This window comes from Euleptes europaea, chromosome 1, assembly GCF_029931775.1.
Source record: "Euleptes europaea isolate rEulEur1 chromosome 1, rEulEur1.hap1, whole genome shotgun sequence".
Lineage (NCBI taxonomy): Eukaryota > Metazoa > Chordata > Lepidosauria > Squamata > Sphaerodactylidae > Euleptes > Euleptes europaea.
This window is the reverse complement of record NC_079312.1, coordinates 95,370,291-95,394,776: the sequence shown is the minus strand read 5'-3', so window position 1 is coordinate 95,394,776 and position 24,486 is coordinate 95,370,291. Positions and strand designations below refer to the sequence as shown.

General features: G+C 40.0%; 1 protein-coding gene across 7 annotated transcripts in view; it reads left to right on the top strand.

Annotated features, from left to right (window-relative positions):
* RAPGEF6 (Rap guanine nucleotide exchange factor 6) overlaps positions 1-24,486 on the top strand; it is a 173,163-nt gene that overhangs the window by 121,780 nt on the left and 26,897 nt on the right. For 5 of the 7 annotated variants that reach the window (XM_056854300.1, XM_056854274.1, XM_056854292.1 and 2 more), the window contains 10 exons: positions 40-147; positions 472-675; positions 2,411-2,519; positions 5,313-5,556; positions 8,695-8,852; positions 14,201-14,441; positions 15,401-15,784; positions 17,745-17,956; positions 20,143-20,266; positions 21,724-21,747. In XM_056854300.1, coding sequence (XP_056710278.1) covers positions 40-147; positions 472-675; positions 2,411-2,519; positions 5,313-5,556; positions 8,695-8,852; positions 14,201-14,441; positions 15,401-15,784; positions 17,745-17,956; positions 20,143-20,266; positions 21,724-21,747 — 1,808 coding nt within the window. The remainder of the gene's footprint in view (positions 1-39; positions 148-471; positions 676-2,410; positions 2,520-5,312; positions 5,557-8,694; positions 8,853-14,200; positions 14,442-15,400; positions 15,785-17,744; positions 17,957-20,142; positions 20,267-21,723; positions 21,748-24,486) is intronic. The other 2 variants (XM_056854283.1, XM_056854265.1) reach the window with 1 other exon arrangement.

Genomic DNA, 24,486 nt, shown 5'->3' with positions numbered 1-24,486 from the left:
TTGCCTCCTTATTATCTTTACATATCCGCTTGTTCTTAGGTTACCCGAGTTGTACTATTATGGGTAAACAATCATTTTAATGACTTTGAAGGAGATCCAGCCATGACACGCTTTTTGGAAGAATTTGAAAAAAACTTGGAAAATGCAGTAAGTCACACAAATGCTGGTGTGTGTGTGTGTGTGTGTGTGTGTGTGTGTGTGGTTTTCTTTATTTCCTTCCTTTGACTTAATGTACTAAAAGCACACATTAAAAATAGCAATTTTAATTGAGCAGTAGTTTATGTCATTCAAAAGCTATGTATCCCAGAGATTATGTGGGTAATTCAGTATCCTGACAGTTTTATTAAAGAACAAGGCTTTGAAGGGCCTGCAAATAGTTCTGTGAGAATGTCATCTTCCCATGGGTTCTTTCCTACATTCTCATCTAATTATAGAAGGGGGAGATATTGTTATTTGTTTGTCTGTTTACAGCAAATGAAGGGGCACCTTAGGTTACTAAACATTGCCTGTGCTGCCAAGGCAAAATGGAGACAGATTACATTGCAGAAACCTTCCAGAGACTCTCCACTTTTCTTCACCCTGCTTGAAGGAAGCGATAAAGGTTTCGGTATTTTTGTAGAGACAGTGGAATCAGGAAGCAAAGCAGCAGAAGCTGGGCTTAAACGTGGTGACCAGGTAAAATAAAACCTCAATTATGGTATTAAATAAAGCTAACAAATAAAGAAAATAAAAAGAGTTGGGTCCAGTCGAAAAGATCCACACACATGAGTGGAGCAAATTTCACTAATTCTCCCCTTCCTGTGATAGTCCACACTCTTATGGTGTCCCTGTCCCCCTCCCCCAGGAGAAACTTTGGGCGGGGTATTTTGGGCTCTAGTGAAAGGGAGAGTCGCCCTTCCATGCATGAACTTCCTAGATGGGATCATACCCGTTCTGTTGAAGAAACTGACTTGAGTCATTTGCTGTGTCAGCCTTGTTCAGACATCGCAGCCAGATCATACTCCCTCCTTCTCTATCCCCTCATCTTCTTCCTGATTTGTGGTAAACATTCTTTGCAGTGATGTCTCAATAAGGCAAACTGCAGTTATTTTTGACTGTAATTTGCTTCCAAACCATAAATCAGAATCAACTCTTGAATTATGGCTTATAATTCTGCTTTGAAGATAAACAGGTAATCACTGTTTGCCCATTTCTCACACCATTCTCACAACATGAACTGTGGGAGGGAAGCAGTGCATACATGGGAAGGAGGGATCACTCAAGCCTATAGCACAGTTTTCAGTATTCTTCCATTGTTTGGACATGTCTGAATTGGACCTATGTTTGAAAACATTGATAAAAATTTAGTAAGGATACTTTAAGATAATTTCTATCAAGAAAAGTAGCCCAAAGTAACTCTATTGGATCAGACCAATGGTACATCTAGTCAGTATTCTGTTTTACACAGTGGTCAACTCGAAAGCTGACAAGTAGGCCAGAACTTCCCCTGGTTGTTGCCCTTAAACCATTGGTATTCAGAAGTATGCTGTTTCTGAACAAGGAGGTTCCATTTAGTCATAATGGCTGATAGCCATTAAGAGGTCCAAAACTGAAAGTAGGAAGGAAAGGCCTGAAAATTGTCTATTACAAACGTATACAAAAGCAAGAAAAAAATTGCTTTACAGTGCTGCATTAAAAGATGCTTATCTATATAACTATTTCTCAAGTGTGGGTAGATCTGCAGATATCTAAATCCGTGGACTGAGCCCACATTGAGAAAAATAAGATTTTTCTCCAAACTTGGGGAACATCCCAGGTTTGCAGAAAAATCTCAAAATGTTAAAAATCAATTGGGGGTGTTAACCCCCACCCCCAAATAAACCCAGCAGTGTTGTCTGCACCTCCTGAGGCATTGAAGCTGCAGGCGGGGGAGGGGGGGAGAGTTGGCGCTGCCATTGAGGGGTTGTCAGCAGGCAGGATCCAGGTGAGGGAGGGGGAGAGAGAGAGAGTAATGGGGGAGAGAAAAAGTAATAGGGATTGAGAAGGGAGAAAGACAAGAGAGACAAAGTAAGAGAGAGAGTTGGGGAAGGGAGAATAGGGAGACGGCTAAGGGGTGGTGGGAGAGGGGACTAAGCAAAGGTGGGGAATGTGATGATTGTCAGAGAAGAGGATGGAGAAATAGGGGGTAGGCTGACAGAGGAGATTGATGGAGAGGGGATGGGGAGCAAAAGATGGGGAGCAAAAGAGAGAGGGTAGGTTGACAGAGGAGGGGAGGGGGGAATAAGATACATGGGGAAGATTGACAGAAAGGGAGGAGAAAGATTGTTACAGAAGGGGGTAGAGGGAAGGAAGCAAAGGGGGAGGAAAGGGATGCACCCTTCCGGCAAGTTTCTTGCAGGTCCTCACTTTTCTCTTTCTATTTCTTCCAAAGGTAATGGAAGTCAATGGGCAAAACTTTGAGAGCATTACTTTTGCAAAAGCTATGGAAATACTGAGGAACAATACTCATCTTTCTATTACTGTAAAAACAAACATTTTTGGTAAGTCAAGTTCTAGACCTAATATTTCATCTTTTAATTGGCATATTCCATAATTCAGGCTGATTTTTAAATACCCCTTATTATGTAATAAAGTGTGCTATGTATGGCATGGGGCATGATAAACATGTCTAAACCTCCTTGGGTGTATTGAACTAATCTCATAGTGCTTTAGGTCTAGGCAGTTCTCTCTGTACTAGAGATCAAAGCCGGACTGTGGAGTTTTACTTTAGTGTGGCACACTAAATGATGACTTATATAAGGTGATCTAGAAGTTGTACACCATAGGCCAAACTACATTAGAGGTTCATGCTGTAATCCACCTGTATAATCTATATGGATGCCCATAGAAGATTAACTAGTCCCAACAAAGATGAGCTTTTGTGCTTTTAATTGCTTTTTAGATCCTTTATACCAAAAATATGTCACAAACCCAAGTCATTACATGACAAAAGTTATAAGGCTAATAGTCAGATGAAATTGTGAATGTATTCATTGAGTGATACACACAGCATGTTACAACACAGATTGGCTCTCTTAAGTTAATGTTTGCAGAAATGCACACGTTTGCGAATAGATTTTAAGTCCTTTGCTATTTGTTGCCTTTTTGTTGCTTCAAGGTGTTTGACTTATGTGCTGTTTATACATTTATAACCGTTTTTCTGCCAAGTTTTTGGAATAAATTTTATTTGTTGACCTGATTTAAAAAAATATTCCTGCTATTATTGTTATCATCTAAGGTCCTTGGAACCATATTTAATTTCCTTTTTATACTAGTGTTTACAGCTGTACTCTGCTATGTCATACAGCTGCAAGTATCATGTAAGTTATGCAGTGTAGGCCCCGACAGGAGCGAGAGGCAGGAAGGGGCCCGCCCCGGCGCTCAGTGGCTTGGCCTTTGGGGAACTCTGAAGGAGAGCTGAGGCCTAGAGCGCGCAGTGAGTGGCGGCGGCGGGAAGAAAAGAGCCGCTTTTCCCTCAGAGCGGGAACCTGCAGGTGTTCGCGGGGTGGTGGTGGTGGTGGGTGAACTGTTAGCGCGCCTGGTCAGGTGACCCCGGGACTAGATGACCCTGGTGGTCCGTTCCAACTCTAATTCTAAGGTGAGCGGCTACCAAAGTTTAAGCTGGGATCAATGTTAAGGCGCCCCTGGACTCCTGCTTCATTTTTACTGCTTGTCAGAACCCACGTCTTCCACCAGCAGTCAGTTTCTCGCCACGACTGGAATTAGCTACGCCTAATCGTGCAAGCCTGCTGAGCTCTGTGTGGCGGGCCGTCCACACTCGCTAATCACCGAGCCAATCGCTCTGCCAGGCGGGGTACCCTGGGGTGCTTCGCTTTCCTGTGGCGCGGCCGCGTGACGCACGGGACTTCTCCCTGGCCATGAAAAAGCGCGATGCCGCTGGCGCAGCACCGGCGCTAACGGGGAAAGGGAGGGGCGGGGCAAAAGAGACGAGGCCGTTCTCCCGCCCCGCCCGGGAAGCGAGCTTGCAGCTGGCTCCTTGGGCTTCCTCGGCCGAAAAACCCGCAGGGAGAGGGGCGACCGCAGCCCTTGCTCGCCACCCTCAGGCATCCGGCCCCTCCTGGGAAGAAAGGACGGCGGAAGGAGCCTTTGTTCTCCTACCACAGGGAGGCCGGAGGTGGGGGAGGTGAAATGGGGCTTGGGGGGAGGTGAAATGGGGCTTGGGGGAAGGAGGGGGGAGGGAGGGGAGAGGTGAAATGGGGCTGCTGGGGGAAGGAGGGGGGAGGTGAAATGGGGCTGGGGGGTGGGAGGGAGGGGAGAGGTGAAATGGGGCTGGCGGGGGGGAGAGTGGGTGGTCTAGCTTGGGGGGGGGGTTGAAGGTTACACTGACCACGTGAAGCTTATCCCCAAAGTGTGTCTTTTCTTTATCATTTTTATTATCATTATTATTACTGTGTGTGTGTGTGTGGTTGGGTGGAGGGAGAACGTAGAAGCACCCTTTGTTTGTGAAGTGTGTAGAAATGGGGTGGGGGGGTTGCCCTGCTGTTGGTTCTGTAAGGCGAGTTTAAGAAATTTGGCTCTCAAAAGAAATCTCAATCGTTGTACTGTTGATATTTGGCTCTGTTGACTAATGAGTTTGCCAACCACTGCTCTAACCCCTACACTACATCGGCTGTCAAGTTCAGATGTACAAACAGATATGTACAGCTTTACAGACATGAAATGTTTGAAGTATCCTTAATGTTATCTTGGTTTGCTTTTATTATTTTACACATGACTATAGCCATCTTTAGAACGGGGTGGCTAGGAACCAAAACACTGTGTGTAATCTCCCACGCACCAACCCCAAAGGAGCAGCCTCCAGAATGAAAAACGGGTATTACTCTCAGGTGTTTGTTTGTGTACAAACCTCTTTGGACCCTAGACAGTACTGCAAGAGATGCCTTTGAAACAGAAATTAGATTAGGATTACATCGAGCAGCTTCTAAAATAAACAGAGCTAGTCTAAAATAAATTGAACTTGGTCATGCCATTTGTATTTTCACGCACATACAAAACAGACATTGCCTTTACAAAGCAGTGGGCTGATCAAGGAATGGTGAACAGCAAAGCAATCAAGCTCAGTGGGCAGCCCAAACCTAAAGCCCTGTAAAAATCTTATTACTTCTACTTGAAGTAACAGTGTAAAACATTGTCACGCTGGTTGCAAATTTAGATCCTTCAAAACAGAGACACCATAAAATTCTACTGTTTTAAAGTTTACTTTTAAGGTTTATGGTGGGTTTTTTTAATTTTAGTATTTTCAGTAGTTTTACATTCTTTCTTTTTTTTTACAGTGTTCAAAGAGCTGCTTAGCAGGATTGGGCAGGAGAAAAATGGCGTCCCGCATATTCCCAAAATTGCAGAAAAGAAAAATAATCGCTATTCTATCCCAGATATTCCTGGAGATGTAGAACAGATGTTTCCACGTGAGAAAGGAAGCAAGAAAATCAAAGCAAACACTGTGTCTGGTGGAAGAAACCGAATCAAGAAAATTTTAGATAAGACACGGTTTAGCATCTTACCTCCAAAATTATTCAGGTAAGGTGCAACATTCCACTAGTGCTGGATAAGATTTGACTTTGAGTGTTAGGCTACTTCTGTTGGGCTGGAAACATGAAACTACTCCCAGAAGTGGATCTTTCTTCCAAGAGTATCCCCCTGCGTAGGCATTGCAATAGAAACCTTATGGACAAAAAGGCATACAGCAGGGAAGGCTGCCATGAAGGAGGACACTGGAGGAAAATGCCCTTCCCACAGCAGAAGCTCTGCTGACATATAAAGAAAAACAGGCAATTGCACCTGATTCCTCTCTATGCCTTTTCATCCATGAGGGTCCCTTGACCTCTGACAATTCCTTTTTCTGGATCACAGGAGACTGCTGTGGGGAAGTAAGGGGGATACCCTCTCCCCCAATCTGTTTATATGGTATCTGTAATTAAGTGGAATCCCTGCATGGCTCATGCCATTCACTTCAGCTATAGTGGTTAGCAGTTTCCACTGAACAACTATATGTAATTTCTCCTGGATAATAATGGCATTTATAAGGTTCCTTCTAGAATGCTGTATAATCCAGTTCTGGAAGCTTATACACTAAACTAGTAAAAGAGGGGTGTATCAGCTCTCTGGTAATAGACAACTTTGCACCTTTACACACTAGGCAAGGCAAGGAGCATGGATCTCAGTTATTCTAGTTATTAGAACATTTCTTTGGGATACTAACGCCAAGTAAACTTGTATCTTTAACATGATAGTATCAACAAAGAATATCAGCAGCATAATGCAAAACAGTAGCATGAATGACTAAATCATATTGTGCAAACAGAGAAGACACCAAAAAAAAAAACTTTACAGTGCAGTGTATTTCGAAGCCTGGGTTCCCTGTCTCATGTGCCTTCTCCACTTTGGGAGCAGGACTAAAGAGCAGACCCTCTTCTTGAAGTTCTTAGTGTGCAAGTATGAAAGGGGGAAATTCTTCAGATCATAACTCTGTTTGGATCGTAATCCATATAGTCCAGTCCAAAACCCTGTAAAGAATAAATGGGTTCAAAATATTGTCGAAGGCTTTCACGGTCAGAGTTCATTGGTTCTTGTAGGTTATCCGGGCTGTGTAACCGTGGTCTTGGTATTTTCTTTCCTGACGTTTCGCCAGCAGCTGTGGCAGGCATCTTCAGAGGAGTAACACTGAAGGACAGTGTCTCTCAGTGTCAAAGTCCTTCAGTGTTACTCCTCTGAAGATGCCTGCCACAGCTGCTGGCGAAACGTCAGGAAAGAAAATACCAAGACCACGGTTACACAGCCCGGATAACCTACAAGAACCAATAAATGGGTTCCTCTGTTCATTTCAAGGTCAGCCCTTCAAACGCCATTTCCTTCCTCTGCGTTGTAGCTAGAATATGCATTTGGGTACATCAGAGTAGCTTTGGAGTTCTTCCTAAAGCAATTATTGCTTATTGCTGCTATCTCCAAATAATCTAAATTGCCCCCCTCTCATTTTTTGATATACAGTGCTCTCTTGTTTATTTTACTGCAGAGTCTCTTCCTATTCATCTGGATGTCATTTGCCATCTATTAGTCCTATTTTCTTCCAACATTATTCTGTCTCCTTGGAAACCAACTGTTTTCATTACTTGTGCTCTCTAGTTGAGGTTCAAAGGTTTATATCTAACATATCTTATCTCATGTTTCCTTCTTGTTGACTGAATGGCACATCATCTAGCAATACCTGAAATAGCTGGACCTCACTTTGACATGCAATTTAGCATTAAGGAGGTTGCTGGATTATGCTAGCCTACTGGTTATTCTGAGCAACCCTTCGTATTATCCCAATGGGAGTTTTTTGTCTATCTGATTTGTATCAGTCACATTCTTTATCATCATCACTGGTTAGTAATCATACCTGTGCAGAGAAATGTTTTAAATTTAATGTAAGACCTGTGCAGATCAATGCATCCAGTCTCAAATGGGGGAGGGACTGTGGCTTAGTGGAAGAACATTGCTTGGCATGCAGAAGGTCTCATATTCAATTCACAGCATCTCCACTTAGAAGAATGAAGTAGTAGGTGATGTAGAAGACCTCTGCCTGAGACCCTGGAGAGAATGAAGTAGTAGGTGATGTAAAAGACCTCTGCCTGAGACCCTGGTCTGATTCAGCATAAGGCAGCTTCATATGTACAAATGTACCATTCTTGAGCAAGGTACATGCCCTGGTAACATCTAGATTAGATTACTGCAATTCGTTCTGTGTGGGGCTGCCCTTGAAGACTATCATTGTCTTCTAGTTGGTTGAAGACTTTTCTGTTTTGCTTTCTGTTTCCTTACTCTTATTAGCCCTCCTTCATGTGTATATGTTTAAAAGTGTTTGTGTTCAGTGTTTTTAAAAAAATTGTTTTAAATATTTTATATACATATATTTATTTTAAATGCTGTTCTGTTTTATCTTTGCAGCCACCCTGGGAGATAGGTTAGGCTCCATATGCATGACTGGCCCAAGGTTACCCAGCAACCTTCCATAGTGTCATGTGGATTTGAACCTGGATCTCCCAGATCCTAGTCTGACACTTGAACCATTACACTCTGCTGGTTCATTGGTTCAGGGTGGAGACCGTGACACACAGATACTTACTTAAAGTGGTGTATCAGCATGCTGGTAGTACCCTACTCCAAAGATTTCATTAAAGGACCTTATCTAGATATTAAATAATGGTTTGGAAAGACCCCTTTTGTTAGAGAGGCATTGACAGTCTTATGAATTAAAGGACTCAGTGCCCAATTGCAAGGTCTTATAAGCGAAGAGGGGACACTGATGTAAACTGCACGAACACTTCCCAAGACTTTTCAGCATTTGACAGGGAAACCAAACTGAACCGATCCACTCAGTTGCAACTAGACAGTGCTGTAGATACCTTTAATGCCTGTGCACTAATCAAATTAGCATCTAAATCAGAGCAGACCTGAGAGCTGTTGTCAGCAAAGAATCATTTTACCCTGAAAGATCACAGATGTAGCAGCATGTAAACAACAGAAGGAACAGTTTTTTTAAATAAATAAATAAACTGTTTTCAAAATTTCATGTTTCTAATGTTAGTCAAAATTGCCACTTGTTTTGCTTGACGTGGATATAGTAACTATATTTATGTATTGTCTAAATACCAGCAACTTTTAAAACTTCTTTTACAGTGATGGAAGTGTAAGCCAGTCCCAGGATGACAGTATTGTGGGCACCAGACAGTGCAGGCACAGTGTGGCAATTATGCCTATTCCTGGCACACTCTCATCTAGCAGCCCTGATCTCTTGCAGCCTACAACCAGCATGTTGGATTTTTCTAATCCTTCAGGTAAAAAAACCCTTTACTTTCTCCAGTTCATATCTTTAAAAATGCCCTGTTCTATCTGAAGACTCTGTGGTTTTAAAAAACAAAAACCATCCAAACTTACCCTTACCGTTCATACTTTTGGAAATTTAATATGATTGACTATGTAGTTAATCATGTCAACAACTCAATTAAGTGATCATGATTTTGGGGTCGTGTTGAACAGCTAAGGATCTGCAGAGGCAATAGCTTATTTTTTTATCAGTGAAAGGGACTGTCCTTTTGTGGGTTAGTTCTCCCACCCCACTCCAGAGGCAGGGATGGTGCTGGAAAACTTTGTATAGTCCTTCTGTTTCTGGTGGAAGGTGGATCCCTAATAAAGCCTTGCCTGATGTGCATAGCTCCATTTGCCCAATCACCATTGAGAACATGTACTTGGAGAACAAAAAGGGCTCTAACACAAAGCTCATTAAGAAGAGAGTCTTTCATCTGCCACATGACTCCTTTCAGCCACTAATGATGGGAAAGAGTGGAGGCTTCCGTAGGCCCACAGAGACTCACCCAGGGACAGCAGAAGGGGGAAGCCATATGGATGCATGGCAGGAGCACCTGCCTTAGTAGCACCTGCATAGTGCCCATAGGGTCGAGATTACATCTGCTCTCTTTGTCAATGCCAACCCATGGATTCTGCTGTTCACGCTACGCTTGAGGACTCTAGCTCATCCACAGTAGCTGCTGCTCCTGCTGCCAGGCATCTGGCACCCCTTGAGGTCTCAGTAGCCCTTCCTCCAGCTTCTCCAGTTACGTAGTAGGTGATACAGATGGTTTCCAGAATTAGTTGAAATAATAACAAATGTCAACCCAATGGGTTGAGAAGGCCATTGTCTCAGTCTCCTAGCCCAAGGCAAGCGGTCAAGGTCCAAATCACAATATAGCATAAACTGGCTAGGACTCAGGGTGATAAGGCTAGCCATTTTTGTCTTTGTACACCAGGTAGAGGGCAGATGTGTCTTCTTACTAATTGACAACACCAAGGCAAAAGCCCACATCAACAGACAAGTGAGTACTTGGCCAAGGTCCCATTAACAGGAGGCCACGCTACCATTGCACTGGGTGGAACGCAATACCTCAGCTATATCAGCATGATGCCTCATTGGCAAGCTCAATACTAAGGCTGACTGATTGTTTGGCCAGGACCTGGATCTGGGGAAGTGGGCCCCAAATTGAGCTGTCTTGCGAGCTATCACCAAATGCCTGGAGAGACAAGCAATCCCTGCAAAAAAGTGATCAGTGTTTATTTATTTATTTAGCATATTTATATGCTTCTTTACTCCTTGAATACAACACTTAAAGCAGCTTACAATGTTAATGTTCGAGAGGACCTAAGATGAATGCAATCAGTCCATCATTAAATATCAGAACATCCATTGCTTACACCAATATTGTGTGTGTGTGAAGAGCTGTCAAGTTGCTTCTGATTTATGGCGGCCCTATGAATTAATGCCCTTCAAAATGTCCTATCATTAACAGCCTTGTTCAGGTCTTGCAAACAGAAGGCAATTATTGAGTCAATCCATATCATGTTTGGTCTTTCTTTTTCCCTGCTGCCTTCAACTTTTCCTAGCATTATTGTCTTTTCCAGTGACTCTCATCTTCTCATAATGTGACCAAAGTAGGATAGCCTCAGTTTAGTCATTTTAGCTTCTAGGGAAAGGTCAGGTTTGATTGGTCAAGAACCCACTTATTTCTCTGCCTACACCATTATTACAGTATTCAAAACTGGAAGAAATAGTATACCAACAAAAAACGCAGATACAAATTATAATGGTGGCACTCTGCAGACCACAGTTGTAAGCGGCTTCTTCCTTCCCAGTATGAGATAGCAGTTCTTTACATCATCTGTAGACAGGGGGCAGAGCTGCAACTCTGAAGGTTCAAAGCAGAGAGGGGGGAATATGCTCCTTTGCTTCCTGTACGGCTACTTTCTAATGCTCCTCATGTCATCTGGCTAAAGGCATGCTGGCACTGTTGATCCTTCTGGATCTATCACCAGCCTTCTATACAGTTGATCATTTGGTCCTAATCTGATTGGCTTTGCAGATTAAAATAACATTTTTGCAGCAGCAGCAGCTGCCTCCACAGTATTGTTGCATTCTCTCTATTGCCTCTTGCCAAGTGTATTTTTTAAAAATCACTCCTCTTGTCTCATGCATTTGGACTCTGTGTACGTCCGTCTTCCCCTCCCATCCCCTGGGGTGGCCATTTTGTGGTTGGCTCAGCTTCCCCCAACAGCCAGTTTGTGGTTGAACCCACCAGTCTTTATCACAATTCCAAAGATACCCACTGGCTCAAAAAAGTTGGGATCTCTGCTGTAGATTTCTTCATGTAAAATTTTCACAGTACGCATTCTGGATCAGTAAAAACTTATCTTGAAAAGCATTTCACTCATTCTACCCCCCCCCAAAAAAAACATTTCAATTTTTTCCATCAGTAAAAATTTGGGGGGAAGCCTTCAGGGGGGAAAAACCTGAATTCTCTGCAGTTCTCTCTCCCCCCCCCCAACTTTCACATTGCTAACTACATTGTTTGGATGTCCCCCCCAAAATAAATAACTATAAATTATTTTGTGCATTACACGTACTGTATAAATGATTTACAATTCAGTCATATGCAATTAATCCAATCGGAGCCTATTGAAATCAAAGCTGCTGATCTGCTTATTCTAATAGCACTTTTCTAGTTATAGAAATAGAGAGAAATAATCTCAAAAACTAGTTTGGCCCTAGTGATTAGCACCTATCAACTATATCCACCAAAATTACTTAATAAAGATCAAAGGATCTCTGCTATCAAGACTACTTTTGCATCTCTTCCATAATTGTATTCTTTTAAATATTTGTAATTTCCTTCTGAGCTGCCACCTAAATGTTCTAATCTGTAATGTTTATCAATTTGTTTTTGACCCACACAACCCTTCCTCATTACTGTATTAGTCCCTGGACACTTTAAGAGTGTGTTGTTATATTCTCTCTCCTCTTTCCACTAAACCAAAACAGACCATAAACAAAATGAGAAAGCAATTTGTGTGATTCTTTGATTTGTTTATACTGTAGCTTAATTATTCATTCCTATTACTACCTTTTACTATAGGGCTATGTTTATGCAACAGCTTATGTAGTGGTTTCAACTTAGATGTCTTTTCAGATGTCTTTTCACTGACTTGTTTCTGTCAAATAGAAGCAATAAGGATCCTTATTTGTTTCTTATTTTTAATAAGAGGGAAATAAAGGATATTTTTCATAGCTTTTTAACTATACACCTATTGTGACTTTTTTTTTCTTTTCCCTCCCACTTTTCATCCTGCAGCGGTTGGTTTTTACTGTAAGTATTCCAATCACTGGTAACCTGATATTCTTCATATTTCATGTATTATATTTTCAGACATACTTAGATTTTTTTTGAAAAAAATCTTTCTAAGCATTTAATTCCGCCCTCATATTTTATCTTTAATGGGTGGAACCCATTTATCAGAATTATATTTTTCCCGTTGAATGTTGATGTTAAATCAGACATTTATGGTTTAAATGAGTCAGACTTTATAATAGTTCTTTATTTGCTTTTAATGTATGAACTTGCACATTCGATAAATTATTGCTCCTTTGAGGGTTAGAGATGGCTGGCTCCTTTGTTTCCAAATATAAATATAATGATATTTTCCTATAAAATATTTACCCAGTAGTCATTACAGTCACTTTTTACCATACATCTTATATAAGAAAGAAAGGGTGTTTTAGCAGAGGACAAAGATACATGCAGAAAAAAGCGATGCTATGCATAGGTTAGAATAAAGCTTCAAAAATATGTCCAGACTTGACTGTTGACTGGCAATCCATATTGACCTTGCTGCTGAGGCCCACTTTAGTTGGGCTTGGCGTATTAAGCTACGTATTTTACAGGAAGTTGCTGGCCAAATGTTCAAAACTCCTTTGAAGGATTCATGCTAGTATATGAGAATATACATAATTATTCTCTTGTCTGGTGGGAGTGGAGAGATTATAACAATCAATGTTTCTAGTTATTCATAACCTTGATCCTAAGTGAGTAGGGTTGCCAATCTCCAGGTACTAGCTTGAGATCTCCTGCCATTTCAACTGATCTCCAGCTGATAGAGATCAGTTCACCTGGAGAAAATGGCTGCTTTGGCAACTGGACTCTATGGCATTGAAGTCCCTCCCCTCCTCAAACCCTGCCCTCAGGTTCCGCCCCCAAAACCTCCCACCAGTGGTGAAGAGGGACCTGGCAACCTTATAAGTGAGAGACCTTTCCAAACTTGCTATGCTACAGTAAGATGGGAAAAATACTTACACATTGATGAATTTTTCTTTTTAGTTTCTTTCTGATCTTTTTTTCCTTCCAATCTGAATTACAGTCGCGGAAGGGAATTGTATGACTGGTTCTTTTTATATTTGAATGCTGAAGTTGAGAACTAATAATCTGTTTTTAACTCAGTCTTGATACAGACATGTGGGGAAAGCATGTGATAGAACAGTTCCCAGACTGCACCACATTAGATTGCAGATGGAGATCGTCTTGTTGTTTCTCGTAAAGAAGAAAGAACCTGTTGTTTTTGCAAAGCTGCTGTATTAGAGGGACACCTGTAGTCTAAAATAGAACAGATGAAAAGGACAGAGCCATGAGTTTTGACTGATGTTTAAATACTCTGTCTGGAGAAGTCATATAGAATTCTGAAACATCTGAAAAGGCCATTCTTTAAATTTGGTCTTTTAATTGGTTCTGGTAGTACTGAAGAGGATTCTTTATATCAAGAAAATAAGCATGTGGTTATTTAAACTATATGGCACTGCACTCTATCAACTGCTGTTTTCCAAAAGAGGAAAATGTATGTCATACTGCCACTAACAAAAAGTTATCTTTATTAAAAATGAAGCAAGAAATTATATTTGAAGCTTGGAAACCCATAGATTTATGAAGCATTTATTTCTTGTCATAATCTGCATCAATTGTCAAGTGCAGTTATTTCTTAAATTCTGGTACAATTATGTAGCATTGAAATCACAGAATGAAGAGTTACCTATTTAGTGGCAAACCTTAAACTGAGGTCTATAGAATATAAAAGAGAGTTGTCAGATATGCTTTATGCAATGAAATGCTGTACAGTCCCATTGCTTCAGCCAATCAAAGAATTATAGACGCTTGTATGAAACATTCTTTTATAGTGATAAATTATTTACCTTTAAGCCACAGAAAATCAATAGTTATCGTTGATAATAGTTATCATTGATAAAATCATTGACATGATTTTATCCATTCAAAGAAAAAAATTATGATTTAAAACGTGTTTTTTAATTCAGATATTCCAGATCAGGTTATAAGAGTTTTCAAAGCAGATCAACAAAGCTGCTACATAATTATCAGCAAAGACACTACAGCAAAAGAAGTCGTAAAGCATGCAGTGCAGGAGTTCAATTTGACAGGAGCACCAGACACCTATTCTCTCTGTGAAGTTTCCGTGAGCCCTGAAGGAGTTATCAAGCAAAGGAGGCTTCCTGATCAGTTCTCGAAGTTAGCAGACAGAATTCAGCTCAATGGGAGGTAAGTATGCTTTTTATAGTTTTAAAATAAAGAATGTTTGAAGAGTGATGAAATAAAAGGGATTTGTTTCTAATGAGATACTGAAGATCAGTATTGTCTCTGATACCATAAAGTATCTAAAATTCACAAAACCTGAAACACTTGACACTTTTCAGGTGTTGTTAACATCCTGGTGGAATAGCCTCTCCAGTGAGACCAGGGCTCTGCGGGACCTTAAAGAGTTCCACAGGGCATGCAAGACAGAGCTATTCCACCAGGCTTATGGCTGAGGCCAGCTACAGTTTCCTCCTCTATAAATGCTGGCCTCCCTAACCTTCCACTGCTAATCCACCCTCTTTTGCTATCTCTATGGGGACTTATTCAACTGCTCGCCCAGCTGTAACTATATGCTACGATTTGGGGGCACCATTGGACACTTTTTTGTCCTCTATTTACTGATTTTATAGGGTTGTTTTAATCATTGTCGAAGGCTTTCACGGTCAGAGTTCATTGGTTCTTGTAGGTTATCCGGGCTGTGTAACCGTGGTCTTGGAATTTTCTTTCCTAGGAAAGAAAATTCCAAGACCACGGTTACACAGCCCGGATAACTTACAAGAACCAATGTTTTAATCATTGTTTTGAAATGTTTTTATTCTGTTTTATTGTATGTTTTATTTCTATGTGAGCTGCTCTGAGCCCTGCAGGGGTAGAAATTTAATAAAATAAAAATAATGTACTGTATATCTAGAAACAAGGAAGGTGGTTTTTAAATATCAGTACTGTTTTTTACATAGATAATTTATATACAATTAGTGACTAATACTGAAGATATCTCAAATGTTAGCAGTACATAAGTAGAGATTTAGAGTGTAGTCTAAAGTACAGCTGAATCTGAATTCTATTTCCTGTTAACCAGCTAAGTTGCCCTCTCTGAAAGGATTCTAAAGGCATTTAATATTTGCTTCTGATTGTACTTTTAGATATTACCTGAAAAATAATATGGAAACAGAGACTCTGTGCTCAGATGAAGATGCTCAAGAACTGCTTCGAGAAAGCCAAATATCCCTTCTACAACTGAGTACCATTGAAGTGGCTACTCAGTTATCAATGAGAGACTTTGAATTATTTCGGAACATTGAGCCTACTGAATACATTGATGATCTATTTAAGCTTGATTCTAAAACAGGAAATGCTCGCCTGAAAGAGTTTGAGGATGTGATTAACCAAGAGACATTTTGGGTTGCTACAGAAATTTTATCAGAGTCAAACCAGCTCAAAAGGATGAAGATTGTAAAACATTTCGTTAAAATTGCTCTCCATTGTCGAGAGTGCAAGAACTTCAACTCAATGTTTGCTGTTATAAGGTAGGGTATTTGCCTTTTAACAGGTAATAGTACGACAGATTTTTAGAACTTTTTTTGAACATCCTGGTGAAATTTGTGTCTGAATTTGACTGAGATAAATGAGCAGTTCTAATGATGTAAATGGGAGTACTTTTCAGTCACTTGAGAATAGTGGCCTTATCAAAAATTCAGTAATAGTTGGTATACTTGTGATACGCATAATAAAAATCAAGCAATATAGAAACAGTTCGGGGAAGCCATCCGTAAAGGGGGGGTGGATCCGTGGTGGCCAGGAGCAGCACAGCCTTCTCCAAGGTTTCCTGGTTGCCGTGGAGGGGAAAAAAGTCCCTTATAAAAGTATAAAATTTAAAAGGGGGCTAAATACCCCATAGTGAACAGTGAGGCATGTCACCAAAAAAGGTGGTGCAGCCCTGCCGCTGCTTAAGGGGGTGTTCCTGGGACAAAAGGGCTGTGAAAGTTGCCTAAAGGCAGCTCCATCCCCAGGAACACCCCACACACACAAGCCAGCGCGGGCTTTCACATTCGAGAAAGCCCTGCTGGCATGGCTGCGCTGGTGGCGGGGGTTGATGGTGTCCAGATGCCAGCGAGTTTGCTCCCACGCCAGCTCCTAAGGAGCTTTGCCCCCCACTTCAGGAATGGGCTCTTAGAGTTAAAGGATAGAAATACTGGATTTATTTATAGGCATTGTATTGTGATGGGCAACAGTCTCTTCATATGCTTTAGTTATATTGCAAAATTTAATTACCATAAAAAACCCAAATATACTCTTTATGACCATGCCATGGTATTAATTTTAGTCAGACACCTCTGCCTCCTTTAAATTATTTACAACTCTGCCCTTTTGAAATGCTATTTGTGTTGTTAACCTACAGTATTTTGCTTTGTTCTGTTTTACAAATAACCATTAAAATTTAATGTACCATTAATCCCTGTGTAATGATATCACTGTAGAATTAATTTTGAGAGCCAGCACGGTGTAGTGGTTAAGAACAGTGGTTTGGAGCAGTGGACTCTAATCTGGAGAACCGTGTTTGATTCCCCACTCCTCCACATGAGTGGCAGATGCTAATCTGGTGAACTGGGTTGGTTTCCCCACTCCTACACGTGAAACCAGCTGGGTGACCTTGGGCTAGTCACAGCTCTCTTAGAGCTCTCTCAGTTCCACCTACCTCACAGAGTGTCTGTTGTGGGGAGGGGAAGGGAAGGTGATTGTAAGCCGGTTTGATTCTTCCTTAAGTGGTAGAGAAAGTCGGCATATAAAAACCAACTCTTCTTTTTCTGCTTCTTGATGCCGATGTAATTTTTTTTCAAGAGATACACTTATGTCACACATGTACAATAACAGTAATCAGGATGATTAGTTGTAATTTTCATTTTGCTTGAAGTTCATACATAAGTGGGTGGTACAGAGATAATGCTACAGATAACTTAACCATGGTTAAGCAGATCAAGAGTGGACCACACAACCACCCCTTCCTTTGTGAACCACAGATTTTCACCACATTCCTTAATCTGATAGGCATTAGTTGACTGTAATGTTCCATTATGTTAAGTACTTAGGGATGGTTTTTAACCCAGTGTCCTAAATCAAATGGAAACCTTGGTTATGCCTGAGTGCAGTCAATGTCACCTCTGATAATAGTTAGGGCTGATGATGGAAATTTGTACTCCAGGACAAAAGGAGTTGCAGAGGAAGCATACAATTTTGTAGCCTGTTCAGACACATGCTCAGACCATGGTTAAGCAATATTTTGCTTGCATCTGCAAAAGTTTTCCAGGAAGTCAAGAGATTTGAGGAGCTGTTTGCTTCAGATCAGGTGGAAAATTTGTCACATTTCTTAAAAGCATAAGTGTCTTCATAAAATCATAAGTGACCTATTATGCCATTCCAAAAATGGTTTCACATCAAAAGCAGTAGCCCTTATATGATTGCTGACAATGGAAAATTTATCTTTTACAGTGGTCTTAATCTGGCACCAGTTGCTCGACTCCGAGGAACATGGGAAAAGTTACCAAGCAAGTATGAAAAGCACCTTAGAGACCTTCAAGATCTTTTTGATCCTTCTAGAAACATGGCGAAGTATCGCAACATTCTTAGCAGTCAGAGCATGCAACCACCAATTATTCCACTCTTTCCTGTTGTCAAGAAAGACATTACATTTCTGCATGAAGGTAACTCCACACATAGACAAGTAATGAGCCAGTTTAATGAGTTGCATATTAGTACTTCATTGGTATGTACTAGGGGATCTGTGATTTGCTGCCAACAAGGAGCAATTGTTATACTGTATATGTTTCCTCTGATTATGATGAACTACAGTGTTGTGTACTTAATAGAAGAGTTAAATTTAAGACAGAGATATTTAATATTTTTTTAATCTTTGAAGAAATTTGAGGCTGCAGTCATAAGCACACTAAGGAAGTAAGTCCCATTGAAATCAGTAGTATTTTCTTCCTAGTAAATGTATCTAGGGTTGTGCTTTTAGTTAATCACATGCTTGTTAGTTGATCAATGATTAATTCCAATGTGCATGCATTTATGTATGAAAAAATACTACCACTCTGAAAAACCAAAGCATACTTTATTTTTAAAAGCCTTTTTGTGTAAGGGATGCAGCTTCTAAGACAGTACCTGCTTTTATTGGGTTTTGTAAATATTTGTACTAAACGAAATTAAAATGTTTAAAATAACCTGCAGCCTAATTAATTGTACTCCTTTTTAAAATTCAGCTGATGAATCTTTGAGGCTGTATTCAAATCTGTATTTAATCTTTATCATACAAATTAAATGGATTCCTATAATGCAGTAGGCTTTCCCCCCTTTTTTGATTAAATTCATTCTCCTGCTTTGTGTTTTTAAACTGTAGCAAATGCACAAAGTACAGTAAATGAGCTGCCCTTGCATTCGGCTCTTGAATTCAAGTGCACAGGTACTGACAGCCTTTACTGTGGAAACCAACATAACCACATCGACCTTCATATGGGTTAAATGGAACTTTCAGTTTTTCTTGATTTTCTTACTTCTCCCATTGGTAAATAACGCAGTATATTCCAGTACCAAAGGAGCCAACAGAATCTGGGCACTCTGAAACTATGGCCTGTTCAGCAGAACATTAATTAACTAAAAACAACAACTCTACAATGTGTGTGTGAGAGAGAGAAAAAGAGCAAGTTCTTAGGTGTAGTGGTTTTTTTTTTTTTTTTTTGAAAAAGATGATTTCAAAATATCAAGGTAATGAAGTAAAGGTAGGTCAATTTGACTTTAACATGGGTCCCAAAAGGATTACTAACTTTACACTTGGGCTCGCCTCAGTGCTTACTTTATCCTTCTCTTAGGTTGTACATTTTGTATGGCATATCTTTCTTTATCATCCCTGTTGTGGATTTCCTTTAAATGCACAAAATGTTTCCTATTTCATACTGTTGTGCATTGGTCTTCAGCTGATGAGCTAAAATCCACTGTTCCCTGATGCAGTGGTGCCACTACATTTTAAAAACTATTTTGGAAGTAAAAGGAACATCAGAGGTAATGAAGAAAACATGAGGAGGCAAGATTCAGATCAAGTAACAAACTTTGGTTTGTTGCTGTAGGAATATGACTTCATGTATGCAAGTCCAGGATTGATTTCATGGCATCAAACCATAGTATGATGCAATCCAGTATGATGCAACAAAATTTAAAAGGAGAGACCTTCTGTACTGCTAATTAACCATGAAGATGATTCAGCCTGTGCAACTGCATAATTAACAAGTTGCATCTGCCAAACCTTTCTCTTCATGTAAATATTAAGATGGCGGAATCCCATCCCTATTTCCCTCTTGTCACTGTAGATCCTAAGAAGTACAAAGATAGATAATAAGTAGTAGTAAGAAATGCTAACAGGACCTTGTTCATCTGGGTTCAAGAGGATCATGTTAACAGGAGCCATGCTCATAACTCTGGATCCCAAATAGTTGCAGACTTCTGCTACAGTATACTACAGTGAGCATAAATTCTGTTTAACCCAAATAATGGTCTACTACTGTCTGTTTACCAGGGGTGATAATATTGTTGCTATCCATTTCAGGATCCTGAATAATATTGTTGTGAGATCAAAGTGAGCATAGTTACATTTCCTTCCTGCTGACAGCTGCCACTATAATAACCTTCCAGTGAGGGTGGAGTTGGCATTTCCACTGTACCTTGACTGGCATTTGCATTCTTATTGGCATCTTTTAGTTCTTTTGACTGATGCTTGAATTTGTGACCTTTGGCATTTGACGAAGATTTGTGATATATAAACGAAATATCCTGTCAGCCACAGAAATGTACTGAGAGATGCTTAAAAGGTTCTTTTGCACATATTTTAATTGTACAGGAAATGATTCAAAGGTGGATGGCTTGGTAAATTTTGAGAAACTCCGAATGATTGCCAAAGAGATTCGTCAAGTCATCAGAATGACCTCTGCTAACATGGATCCGGCTGTAATGTTCAGGCAAAGGTATGGCATTCAGAATGAAAACGGCGTTAGTTGTTTTTTTGTACAATGAATTATAACGTTTGTACATCCACATGTTTATGTTTTATTTCAATTTCATTGTTCATTAATGTTTATCATGGGAAAGTGAATGTAAACTAAAGGTCCTATTGGTGTCATCTGTTTATTTAATTTTTTATCTTAGTATTTTTATTCCACTTTACTCCCCAGTGGGGACCCAGCTCAACTTACAAAATACAGTGTACAAAAATACAGTTTAAGAATCAAACAAGAAAAAGACCCCAAAAAATAGAGCATAGCACATCCAGGCCAGTCCGGGATCTATTGGCTTGGTTCACTTAGTCTCAGGTAGTGAGCCGTGCACTAAGAGACAATTTTAGCTGTAGCCCTTCTTTTCATACTTGGCTGTACCCAGGCTAAGAACCTGGAAAAGGAGGAAGCTAAGCCCTGACATCATTCACCTGCCTTAAAGAATTTCCTCCCTATACCCTTCTAAAACTTGTACAGCTGTGCATTTTTTAAAAAAGAAAAGGTTACTATTCCATGTGTCTGAATATATAATGTTTTACCCTAGGATCCTACATCTGGGAAAGTATTATAGCAGTAAAAATCCAGTCTTATCTAACTGAAAAGGGATTAAGCATTATTATTTATTTACTACAGTAAAAGCTTTGTTAACCAAACTTTCTGGTTAACCAGATACATTGGCCAAGTGACTCAGAGGGATGTCATTAAAAGCTAGCATATTTGGTTAACCAGCAACTCCAGTTTACTGTGGATGTTAGTTTACAAAGCTTTTCGTGTACATTTTTATCCCGCCCTTCCTTCAGAACTGTACTCTTTTGTCCTCGTAACAACACAGTTAGGTTGAGAGAGAATGACTTGCTCAGGGTCACCCTGTGAGTTTCATGGTGAGTGGGGATTTGAACTCTGAGTATACCCAGGCCTCATCTAATACTTGAGGTGTTATACCACCTTGTCTAATATTTGGCCTTGTCTAATATTTATATTTAAAATGAATCGATCAGTTTTACATTCACCTGTAATTCAATGTTGAGTTATAACCAAGAATTAATTTGCATTGTTCTTGAAGTATACCCCAAATATCTGTATGGGACTAATATTGCATACAGCTGAAGATAGGAAGGGAGTAATTTTTAAAAAATACCATTTACAGATTTAACTGGAAGGTGGTTTTCCTCCTCTCACAAAGGGTCTTTAAAATTCCCTACCCTCTTGTTGTGTGTTCTGTGTATTCACTGTGTATTGTAACAAGTTCTGTGTCTGACTCCCATTGAAAATCTTGTGTCATGGTTTTGAGAAGTAGTTTTGCCAGATTAAAGTTTTCATTTCTCTTCTTTCCTGTCTACATCCTCTTTCTTTCTGACTTTCAACTGATTTTTCCCCCTTTGCTTTTCCTTTTAAATACATGCTTCATTGTATATGGCTCTTGCTTACAGGAAGAAGAGGTGGAGGAGTTTGGGGTAAGTGTAGAGATTAATGCAACCTAGACTTTTAAAAAAATATGCAATTTTTAACTTGCTGCATCCTCATTAGTGCATGCACCTGAAACAAGCATGCATTTTATTAACCCTGCAGTAACTGCTTCTAACTATAACCAATTTTAAAGGAACTGGGCCCATGATAATGTGAATTCCAGCCATGCTCATATCTTAAACATGCCCAATTTGAGGGACACTCATATTAAGGAAGAAGCTTTTGCATTACCCTTATCAAAAACAAAATAATGTGCAAGATATAAAAACATTGTGAAATTAACAGATTAAATTCAAATTAAGTGCTTTATGTTGTCTGTTGGTTAGCTAACTCTGAGTATCAGTTGCTGCTTTATAAATGTGTATGCTGCACTGCTGAAGAGCTCCCTCTTCCACCAAGCCTAGAGGAATTTTATTCTAAGCAGTGGATTTCCTTGAAATCCAACTGCAGGCAGCCAGACGAGGAGTGAGGGCCAGCTGTTCTATTGCAGGGAACAGTAGACTACTGGTTGATGGATATCATTGGCCATGTGCCTTGACACCTCTTTGTTGGCTGCATCCTGTGGGACAAGGACAGAACACCACAGTCCAGAGTAGGCATTCTCCACTGCGCTGGCCACAGCCTGTTCAAAGGCCATGCATAGTGATACCTTCCACAGCATTAGAGAGCTTGATGAAGCCCTAGGTAGGGGCCAGCATAATCATCGCCAGCAAGCGGAAGGGGACTTGTTGATGCATACAACTTCCCTCCCACCACCATGCAGATTCAGCTCTAAATATGTATGGATTGAGCACATCTGCAAGATGATTCTCATGGAATTCTGCTGATTCTTAACAAATATACAGTCCCTTAGATTCATGTTTGCAAAGAAGGATGACCTCTCTACTGTTTATTTTTGGTAGGATGGGATAGGGTAAAGAGGCAAACTTCCTCCATGTTCTTGCATCATAATCAGCAATATGGATTGCTGAGTGTACCCTCTTCTTTGTATAAACCAACATCTTCATCTGATGATATTTTAGTTACCCTAACATAATATTTTTCTTGGCACAGTAGTTCTTTTCTACTGACATGAGCTCCAGTTCTGAAAGAGAAATGCATTTGGGGAAGCTTTTAAATAGTTTTCTTCTCATTAAGGTAAAATTAGGCATTATGTGTGTTAGAATGATGGAATGTTTGTACAAGAAGTGGGCAACCTATTCCATAGAGGGGAGTTGTATGTTGTACCCAACCATATTGCTGCATCTGTGTGTTTGTGTGGTCTTCTGATATATATATTTCTGTGCTTCGAGCGATACTCATTGCCTGAGGCAATACCAAAGAAGGGAAGACTTACACCAAACCTAGATCATATTAAGCAGATATGCGCTCTGCAAAACAGTTAACCTGAATTTTTTTCCCTTAATATTTTATATTCAGCCTTTTAGAAGAAATCAGTTTAGATTTCTGGAAAAGACTTGGATTTATGACACCTACACTGTGGGAAAAGAGAAATAACAGAGATTATCCCAAACTGCTTGCATTCAGAATAGTGATGTAATACAATGTTCTCCTTTCACATAGCGTGTGTTTCAAATATTAAAACTAAGGGGGACCCAACCTTATACCATCTTGTCTTTTAATGAAGGGATACCTAGAGTTTTTAGTTGGGTAGAAATTAAAAATAAAAGCAAAAATATGATCCCCCACATACCAGCAGTCTGGTAGCTATCAGTTACATAACTTATGCTTCCATCTTATAGTTTATAAATGTCTGTATCTGTGAAACTTTCCCATGTTAAATCTGTCATTGTGCAACAGCCTGAGCCTGTTGCTGCTTTGATTTCAACAAATCAGAGCTATCAGTCCTCATAATATTGTGAGTCTGTGTTATCTAAACCTGTTGTTCCTCTTTGTATATTACTTCATGTGAGCCTTCCTCTCTCAAAACTCCTTCTTTTTCATATCTAAAATATGTATGTTTTCTACCTTCTGAAATCTTGCTCCATTTGTTGTGAAACACATTTGTTGTGAAACGACTGCAGAACTCACTCGTTCATACCACTGAATTCTAAAATCAGCTTAACAGAAGTGGGTATACCATCTTTTTAAAACAGTGTACAATGTTTTTGAGAATGTTTAAGAACTACCTTCTTACATCATGAAATGACTGTAGTGCAAAGTCATCAGAATAAACGCACACTCTTACACGACAATGCAAAGAGCCTCTTTACTCACTACAAGAGCCTACATAGTCACTGGTGTATTGAAATATTAGTGCTGTCTGGAAGTACATTATTCCCTGCAAACTGAGAGAGGAAGTCAAAGTTCTAAAATTCTTCACAATTGGCAATGAAAATATGGGCAAAATGTTAACGTATATGTGAAATTTTACTTGTTTTCTTTGGAGAAAATGCAAGCAGTGGGCTCCTTCCTAGGCTTTTTATTGTCAGGGACTTTCTCATATCTTTAGATGCCTAGGGTAGAGCTATGCCATTCACAAAACAAGAGTTGTTTCTGCCTCTCCCTGTCCTTATTCTCTCTCTCTGTGTGCCTTTTTAAAAAGCTTCTCCCCACTTCAGTTCTTAGAAATTTTCACGTTGCTTCCGTTTCCCTCTCCATATCAACTGCATCATGGGACAGAAACCCCCTTCTCTCTTGTATGGGGATCTCTGGAAATTTATCAGAACCCTCCTTTTCCAGTCATCCCCCCTGTTAAGAGCAGTGTCCTCTAATCTGGAGAACTG